Source organism: Papaver somniferum, unplaced genomic scaffold (genome assembly GCF_003573695.1).
Source record: "Papaver somniferum cultivar HN1 unplaced genomic scaffold, ASM357369v1 unplaced-scaffold_131, whole genome shotgun sequence".
Classification (NCBI taxonomy): Eukaryota; Viridiplantae; Streptophyta; class Magnoliopsida; order Ranunculales; family Papaveraceae; genus Papaver; species Papaver somniferum.
The window spans coordinates 4,940,949-4,950,993 of NW_020622270.1; the positions used below are offsets into that span (position 1 = coordinate 4,940,949).

The following is a 10,045-nucleotide window of genomic DNA, read 5'->3' on the forward strand; positions in this document are numbered from 1 at the left end:
GATATAAAAAGAACATAATAATCACCTAACACAAGGATTATAGTTTTATTGATAGTAATTACATACAATTAAAATATATATTTACTAAGATTTTCCAGATCTACCCGGTTGAACCGAACAAATCTAGATTAGAAAGATGGAGATGGTGAAGATGAAAGTTCCTGGATAATTTTTTGGAAAATACCGTTATTTTGGGAAGGGAGAGAGAAAAGTTTGAAACTCAGAAAACTGCGGGTATTAGATTTAGTTTTAATACTTTTCTTTTTGACACCATGCATACTTGGTTGAAACTGAATATTCAATGTCAACAAGCCATAAATTACTCTAACACCTCGTTCCTTATCAACTTATTGAGAATCGAGTTTTCTTGTTTTTTTCTTTCTTTTTCGATCTCAAAAGAATAAGTAATATCCCTTAAATTGATGTAGTTATATATGAAAATATTTTGGGAAGGGAGAGAGAAAAGTTTGAAACTCGGAAGACTGCGGGTATTAGATTTAGTTTTATTACTTTTCTTTTTGACACGATGCATACTTGGTTGAAACTGAATATTCAATGTCAACAAGCCATAAATTACTCTAACACCTCGTTCCTCATCAACTTATTGAGACTCGAGTTTTCTTGTTTTTTTCTTTTATTTTCAATCTCAAAAAATTAATTAATATCCCTTAAATTGTTGTAGTTATAGATGAAAATAGTGATAATTATGACTTTCCCTCGCCCCGACTAGGTACTACATATGAAAACTACGATTTTCACAGTGATAGTTAAACGTGATAATTGTGATTATCAATAAATGAAAACTAGAATTTTATTTCAAAATTATAATTTTACTAATCACATTGCATTAAAAGGTTTAAAATTAAAACTTTCACTGAAAATTTTAGTTTTCACCAAATACAATTACTTGTGAAAACAGATTGTCTCACCAAACTGCACCTTATGAAAACTGGAATTTTCCTAAAACTCCATGGTGATAACTGAGGTTGTTTGGTGGGTTGTAATAAAAAAAAAATTGGAGAGAATAAAAAAGAAAAAGACTTCATAAAATGAGGTATTTAGGCATGTTCGTAGGAGTGATGATCATTTGGGAGAGATACAAGTCACGAGGGGATTATGCTAAAAAAAAGTCAAATGAGTTATTTATGGATTTTTTTTTAGGGATAATAATTTGTTACAATTGTCTTTATATTAAAGATCACTTAATTAATTTGTTAATTAAAAGGTCATTTGTGTAATCAACTCCTACTAATAAGAAAATATGGGTTGTTTATATATAAAGTATTAATGGTGGGTTTGATATATAAAAAAAAAGGAAAAGAAATGGGCTACAGAAAAAGTTCCCCTATAATATATTTAATGTACAAAAATATCTGCAGCAGCTAATGTTTTAACGGTGATATGAGAATAACGTACAAATATTATTATTTTTCAAAATTAGAAAAGTTTCGTAAATTTTAGATTAATGCTTCCTTAACCATAGATTTTTTCTCCTAAAATTCAAGTAATAACAAAAAATAAACCTCATTTTCATACTTATTTTTCTTAAATTTTTCTCATACCGAAACTAAATATAAAAGACGTCTAGATTGTTTTCTCGGGAAGCTCTACAGGTGAAATCAACATTTGTATGTAAGTGGGTTTGTAATAAATCTTGGTTTCAAATCATACTACCCAACCAAACAATTACAGTCTAATGATTGGATATGTTATCAAATACAGTTTTAATTTCCTTAAGTTATGACTGAATCTGAATCTTTTGAAATGGATTTCCCCAATTCTTACATTCAAATGTTGATTTCACTGGTAACCTAGCAATTCCAAATATTATTCATTAGAAGGGCGCCGTTGTGTAATTGTCGGTACCAATTTGACTTCTGATGTATGGGTAATGCAAGACTATGGAGTTGAAGAATCTTGGACTAAAACTTATGCCATTACTAAGGAAAGTATAATGTGTGATTCCCAGTTTTTTGTGGAGGTTATGGGGTTTCTTATGACTCCGTTCAAGAAGAATCCCTATATGCTTAGCCTAATTTCATATGACCAGAAGGATGGTACTGCTAGGAACCCAAATATCCTTGGTCGTCGAAGGGTGGAGGAGCCTTGAGTTATTTTGAAAGCTTTGTTTCGTAAAGCTCTATTACTGCTGTGTGTGAAGGAAAAGGAGAGAAATCTCTATAAACTTGAAGGAGAGAAACAGGTAAATATGATATTTAGTCCTTGTTATTAGTATATATTCGTGCAGTTCTTTGGTGAACACAACACATGTAATGGAACTGAATTTTGTTTCGGTATGCTGCTAACAGGAAAACATCCTCTTATATGGAATTTGAGTAATCTTTTTTGTTGCTAAATTTTTGCTTGAATCATCCTATCTTTTGAAGTTCTACAACTAGTTAGAGTCCTGTTTGTGAATGCAATATCAATCTCTCCATGCTACGCATCTGTTAAGTGTTACAGTCATTATGCACACTTTATGGTGGTTATTGTTACTGAATCAGCGTGGAGAATCCAAATCCCGATTAGACTTTCTTTACTTTGCTGCCACCATAGAAGGGTTGTCTCGTTTCCTCTTCTTACTGCAGAGGTTTGTAGTGGCCTCCATAAGGGAACTATCTCCAAATATTTACAAGTTTATTCTTGAATGTCATTTTTATGAACTATGAATAACATACGCTTTGCAGTTAACAGAGTATCTAATTTAGGTATACGCTTTGCACTTTAGTGTCATATGAAATGCGTGCTATGGGTTTGAATGCTGTTACACTGCTTTAGTTTCATATGAAAGGTTATGGAATAAGGATCCTCAATGTTTGTTTAACTAAAATTGGTGAAATAGAAATTCTGTTGGCTTTCAGTTGCTATATTGTGCATGTAAAGCATTTTTGAAGAGATGTTCATTTTCTGTCTCATGTTTGCAGTTTTTAATATTAAGTAAAATAAGTTTGGATATGGGTTATTTGTCATAATACGTACACAATAATGGACAACTCATAAATTCTGTGGTAATTCAGGAGTGTGCCCAAGCACAGAGGAGGCTGAGAGAGTATTGCTGGACTTGAGGTGATCGGATGGGATGAAGAATCGAAACAAGAGAATACACCTGTCTTAACGGATGACAAATATGGTGATGTATTGTGTCACTAATATGGCGTAATAGAAATGTTATGGTTCTTTAGAGAATTGTTGTTTTTCATTCTGTTTTTCTTGTATGATTGTTTTATATTTTAAAACTTAAGAGACACTTTTTGTTTTGTTTATTGTGTAGCATCTACGACCAATTCATCTCCCTGTGTAGAATTTCTGAACTTTTTCTTAAGTCCTCTCATGCTTGTTATTGCAATAGCAATCTCATGCTTGTTATTGCTTGTTATTGTAGAGTCATTATGTACTGTCCTACACATCTTACAGAGTTTCAGGGTGGTACATCTCTGATCTTTAACACGTCTTTGAGAGAGACATATTTTGTCCTTTACCTTGGGATCTTTAGCACAAAGTCTCTGAATGTGGCAAGACACAGTTGGTTTTAGGTATATTGCTGGTTTCCCCTTTTAGGTATATTGTTGGTTTTAGGTCTTGTTGTATTATGTATTCTTAGTGTAATCTCATCGACGCAACCTTTCCTAATTTTTTCCTCATTTTCTTAAAACGAATCTTTTGGTCTTTGTCATTGGAGTTCAAGTCTATGTCTTTGGCAGACAATTCATTCAAATAGGTTTTGGAACTCGCATCACCTCTGTGTCTCATATGAAGTTAGAATGTTTCCAGTTTTTTTTTTTTTTGTGAACATTCGGCCATCAATCTCTATTTTCAGGAATGCTGCAAACCCTAAACTGTTTTTTTATTTTTTTCGTATGCATTCCAATGATTCAGCTACAGTTGTTAGAACAAAGTAAAGTGGCAACACGGAGTTGGTTTTAGGTAAGCGTTTCTCCTCCCAAGTTTTTTCTTTGTCATGATAGATGATAGTCTTGCTGTGTTATTTGTTTGTAGTGTGATCTGTAAATTTCCTAATTTTTTCCTTCTCTAGTAGTCTGATAAATATTGGCATCTGTCATTTCAAAACTACTTAATTAAATTGTTTCTGATCAAAAATTTCATTCAAACAGGTTCTGAATCACCTAGGGGTATCATGCTATGTTAGAAATATCCCTGGATGTTCTGATAAATATTTAGCGATCAATCTCTGTTAGTTGACTATTTCTGTTTTCAGTTATCCGTTGCACTCTATCATTGCAATGATTTGGCTTCAGTCAGTTGGTCTTCCTCAAGCAACAATGTTTTTTCTGTGAAGGATTGTAGTGTTGGTTTTTGAAAGGAAGCTTTTTACCGAGCAAGAAGCTGCTTGTCGTGGTTGTGAAGGATTGTAGTGTTGGTTTTTGAAAGGAAGCTTTTTACCGAGCAAGAAGCTGCTTGTCGTGGTACAATTTGGAATCATAAGTCCATCAAAAAATAGATCTACTCTTTGGCAACAAAAGCATGTTACATCAAGATGTACCCGATGTTGCCTGAAAATGTCATGAATGAATGTATTTCATGTTGGTTGAACTGCCTGAAGTCTCTAAATGTGGCAACACACAGTCGGTTTTAGGTATATGCTGGTTTCCCATTTTAGTTTAGTTCTATCATGATAGATGATAGTCTTATTTATGCAACCTGCAAATTTCGTAATCTTTTTTCGCATTTTTTAAAATGAATGTTTTGGTGTTTGTCGTTCTAAAACTACTTCTCGAGTTCAAGTCTATGTTTTCGGCAGACAATCCGTTCAAATAGGTTTTTAACTTGTAGCACCTGTGTCTCATATGATGCTGTTAGAAAGCTTCTGGATGTCTTTGTGAACATTTGGCCATCAATCTCTGTTTGTTGACTATTTCTATTTTCAGGAATGCTGCGAACCATGCCCTTTTGTTAGCTTGTTCAAATGCACTCTATCACTCCAATGATTTGGCTCTAGTGAGTTGGTAGCCCAAAGTGTGGGAAAGTCACAACACGGTATGTTTCTGGTATGCTGGTTTCTCCTTTTGACTTCGTACTTTGTCATGATAGATGATATGTGTGTTTGTAGTTTGATATCATTGATCCACCCTGTAAATTTCCTAATTTTTTCTTTCTTTAATTGTCTATTACATTGTAGCGTTTGTCATTTTAAAACTACTTTTTAAATTCAATTGTTTTTCAATTGGTTTTGAATCACCTAGGGGTGTATCATGCTATGTTAGAGATTTCCCTGCATGTTCTGATAAAGATTTAGGGACCAGTCTTTGTTTGTTGACTAATTCTGTTTTCTGTTATACTGCAGACCATGCTCTTTCGTGATCAGTTGCTCTCTATCAGTGCAATGATTCGGCTTCAGTCTTGATCTTCCTCAAGCAACGGTGTTTTTTCTGTTAAGGAGTGTAATGTTGGTTTCTTAAAAAAGAATCCTTTTATCGAGCAAGAAGCTGCTTCTCCTGGTGCAAGTTCTACTCTTTGGTAACAATAGCGTGTTATATAGTTGCCTCTTGAACAACAGCCGCCACCCATTATCACACTGCTTAGGGAACTCGTCTTTCCTGCCAAATTCTCAGTGTAGAACCATTGTTAACCTGTATTTTCACACACCTCTGCAAGTCTTTTGTAAATTTCACTGCAGATCCGCTGTTAATCATAATTTTAACACGCTTGTTTCTTTTTAGGGTGTAGTATCCATAGCGTCAGATCTGATGCAAGGATTTCATTACAGGTTACTCTAACCCTTGCCAGTTTCTGCATTTGGAGAACTTGTATTGATAAATTTCTTGTTGTTTACAAGAATGGACTGTGCTGGCACCCCAAACTAATCTTCTGAAATCTGGTTTTCTCCTTTTCTAAAAGGCGACGAAGAAAAGAGTATCAAGGAAGAAGAATGATTAGAGCTGACCCATTTTTGAGAAGACTCGTCTACTGGGTTTTACATACGCTTAATTACCTCTTTTAATTTTCTTCCTTGGATGTGGCACCGGGAGTGGGAGGGAGCGGGACTGCAGGTTGCATCATCCATCACAACCTGCACTCCCACTCCCTTCCACTCCCGGTGCTACATCCTAGGACGAAAAAGCTAAAAGAGATAATAGAAAGAACAACATACGAGTGATTCTGTTTGCCACAACTTGTTAACAGAAACATACTAGTGATACTAGTGACAAGCAGAATATTGTTAACCACACAACATACGAGTGTTACTATCAAAATGTTAAGAGAAACATTTTCAGAGCTGCAATCAGTATGCTTGTCACTAGTGCTGTAGTTTTCCAAGAATGTTACTCACAACTTCATGTTAGGTGTGTCTGGTTGATTTTTTTCAGATCAGTATCTCTAGTTTATTTGCTTTTCTAAGAACTACTTTTTCTGTACTCACAACTTCATGTTAGGTGTGTCTGGTTGATTTTTTTTTTTTATATATTGAATAGTTTACCAAGAATGTTTATTTACTTTTATTTTTTAATAGAATAACAAGTGAAGCTTATACACAATACCTCATTACCTCGTCAGCCTAAGTAATTCAACCAGTAGTACTCGCTCATTGTGAAGCATGTCATATCGAATGTCATTTTTTCTATCTACGCTCTGTGACTATGGACATTAAGCCCTTCGAATTGACCTTCAAGGCAATAACAGCTCTATGTCATTTTTAAGATTTATATTGCTTAATTTTTAATATATTTTGTTTTTAACCCATAGAATCCGAAATAAACAGAGAGCTTGCTGTTTTGAACTTAAAGAGAATTCGATTTGTTTTCACACCATATCCGTATGTATCACTGATAAGATAGTCTCACAAGAACCAACTAGACGGTGCCTTGGGTTGTAGTAACTCTTATTCTGAGAATGTCCATAACTTAAAACACATACACATGCATGCAAGACCAGTAAATAATGATGATAACACGTACGCAAGCTAATTAAATAGATATATTAACTGTTTATTTACATGAAAAGCAGAGAAACACATCCAGTATACCGTGAACCAGTATACAACCCATAAACACGACAATAAACTTCCCTAAAAGTTCTAACAATAAAAGAAAAGGAAAACAAAAAAACAGACTTAAATAGCAGTCTTTGATATAATTGGTCTTGAGTGAGTCTAACTTAGCCTTTTAAGAATGTATCGACCTTGGTGTTTGTATCTCTTGATAAAAATTTCATGCACATAGGAGGTTTAATTTTCAGCAACGAAAGTCCAGAAGCTGGCATCCCCCACAGCGAGTCACCACAAATCAACCCTGACGCCACGGCAGGTACAAAAGCATCAGCTTCAGCTTTGTTGTTCCACTCCCTCCAGTACCTATATAAACTTCCAACACACATATCGATCGCAAAATACCCTCCCAAGTAGAATGGAACAGCCATAGCTATGGGACTTGGAAGATACTTGTGAGCCTTGTTCTTGTAATGCATCATAACTTGTCTGATTATGTTCACTAAGATGGCAAAGAAGAAGAATCCAATACATAGGTTCAAGCAGTTCTTTGGAAGCGCTGATAGACCTTCAGTAGCAAGAAGCGCAATACCACGGTATAAAGCTCCAAAAGGGGCTGGATTTGAAGAGCTATCTGTCCCAAGATCGGGATAGGCTTTGTAGAAGAAGGCCCAGAAGACCACTGGAGACAAGGCAACGCCAATAAGAGTTCCAAATACTTGGCTAAAGAACATAGATCTTGGCGAAGCAAGGGTTAGATAACCTGTCTTGAAATCCTGCATCAAATCTGATGCAGTAGATACTATGCTCATCATAACACCACATGCAGCTAGAGCGGCAATGATACCTCCGTTATCTAAACCAACCCAAGCACCAAATACAAAAATTGCAAGCTTGCCATAGGTAGAAGCTAAAGACCAATCTGTCAAGCCGCATCCATAAGCGTTGCAGAAGGCCAAGATAGGTGCGAAAATGTAAATTATCATGATGTGGTACCATTTTAATGAATGGAATATTAGAGGAACGCATATCATGGAGAGGATCGCGAAACCAATGTAGCCGACCAAAGCGACCCAAGTTGGAATCTGATCTTTCAAGAAGTATTCAGTTCGACGTTTATCGTCGTAGTTCAATACAGGCTCACCACCAACATCTTTATCCTTTGATTTCATTACGTTGTATAAGGACTTGCATAGCACAAAAACAAATTGAAACAAACCATCTCCAAGGATCATGGCTATTGCAATAAAGACCTTATACCCTTGAATACCGCTTAAATCATTAGGCAGGAGATTTGCAGGATACCACTTACCTTCATGTTGTTCAATTAGCGGCCACATGAGCCCCCATGAGAGAATTGATCCAAGAAACATCGATAAGTTAATCGAGTAAGGGGTGATCATTCCTACCCCGACATACGTACTTGAGAAATCAAAGTAAAACTTATGTGCGAAGGCTTGAGGACCAAAAGTCTGGAAAGCTGCAAACCCACATCCATCATCTGCAGTAAAGAACCATTGGAAGAAAGCCCAGATAAAACTACCACCGAACCACTTGAAAAGGGTTCTAACTTGTTTCTCGGCTAGTTTGGCTCCCTGATCTGTGTGAAAACTGTTAATGAGGTATGCTGTGGCGGTACCACTCGGGTAAATCAGCTTGTAATCAATTATCATAATTTTTCTTAAAGAGAGAATAGAAAAGAGACCAATAAAACTGATAAGAAAAAGAAACCCATACATCATCCCCAAATTGAGAGTCATGACATTATTTGCTGTGTTTGCCGAGGCTGGACCTTGGTCTGCAATAATCTTTGTCATGCCAAGCATATAACTTGCATATCCACTACTAAAAGCAATTCCAGAGATAGCAACAACGCAAGTCTGAATAACTGTGTTTTCTTGTCTAGTAAACGGCTGGGACGTATAACCAATTAACGAACGAACATATATCCATGCCTTGATAAGAAAGAATCCCAATAGACCAGCAGCAACATTAAGAGAAGGTATTACTCCAGTAGAAACATTGAGCTTCATCACAATGAATGTGAACAAAACCCCTAAGACAACACTAACCAATAATGATCTGAATGTTAGTTGCGATCTCCAGGATGGTACTTCTTGCGCTTCAAATATCTCTTCGATTGTTGGTGCCTTCTCGCCTGCTTTCTTTCCATCCTCCAGATTTTCAAGCTTCTCTTCTCTCTCCATCTCCATTATCACAACAAACCCTAGAAATCAGTCTAAAGTTTTTCTTGAAGGCAAAACCCTAGAAATTATAATTCACCAGGAAGCTAAAGCTAGCTACTCTGATTTTTGGTGTGCGATGTGATGATACCTTGAGACTGTATTTATATAACAGAAGAACTAAACAGAGTTCTTGAGTAAACAGGAGAACCTATACAGCAAAAAGAGGAGGAATTTGAGTAACAACAGGACTCCGCAATGCGTGTTTAGGGTTAGCAGAATACAACAAAACAGATTTACAGGAAATATAGGAGAATCTACAAAACAGCAGGAGTTTGATTGTTCATAGAATTCCTAGACTGCACCCATTACCAAGATAGAGCAGGAGTCCATGTAATTAGCTATCGTGCCGCGTAAGAGCAAGTCTTATGGTGGAAATGTTCCATCTTCCACGCCACCTCAGCATTTGGAACCGTGGATGGAAGTGCAAGTGCAGTGGTGGAATAGTGAAAACGCTATTCTTAATAGCGCTAAAAAAACGTTATTTTTAATAGCGCTAAAAAAACGCTATTAAGAATAGCGTTTTCTCTCAGCCGTTAGATTTCAACAACTCATCCTAAATCTACGGACAAAAAAAACGCTATTCTTAATAGTGTTTTCTTAGCGCTATTAGGAATAGCGTTTAACACTATTCTTATTGGCGTTCAGATGGATTCCACGAAACGGTGGAACCTTGCTTGGATTTTTTATGGAAAACTCCAACTTAAAAGCCATTAGACTTGACATTTCATGGTTTTTCCACACTTGGAATAGGTTGGATTCCATCATAATACTTGCTTTAAGTAACCTCGCGCGTAACAGAGTTTGACTTGACTAATACCATGTCACATTATCTATCCAGTAGTAATTAATCTTGCGA

At 35.9% G+C, this 10,045-nt stretch overlaps 1 protein-coding gene across 1 annotated transcript; it reads right to left on the reverse strand.

Moving 5' to 3' along the window:
• Positions 1–7,113: 7,113 nt before the first annotated feature.
• LOC113332277 (probable metal-nicotianamine transporter YSL7) lies at positions 7,114–9,156 on the reverse strand. Its single transcript, XM_026578843.1, has one exon. It carries the CDS (start codon positions 9,154–9,156, stop codon positions 7,114–7,116), a length of 2,043 nt encoding a protein of 680 aa, XP_026434628.1.
• Positions 9,157–10,045: the final 889 nt, after the last annotated feature.

Excerpts from the sequence above, each read along its gene's own strand:
- LOC113332277 (XM_026578843.1), bottom strand. The coding sequence starts at position 9,156 with ATGGAGATGGAGAGAGAAGAGAAGCTTGAAAATCTGGAGGATGGAAAG.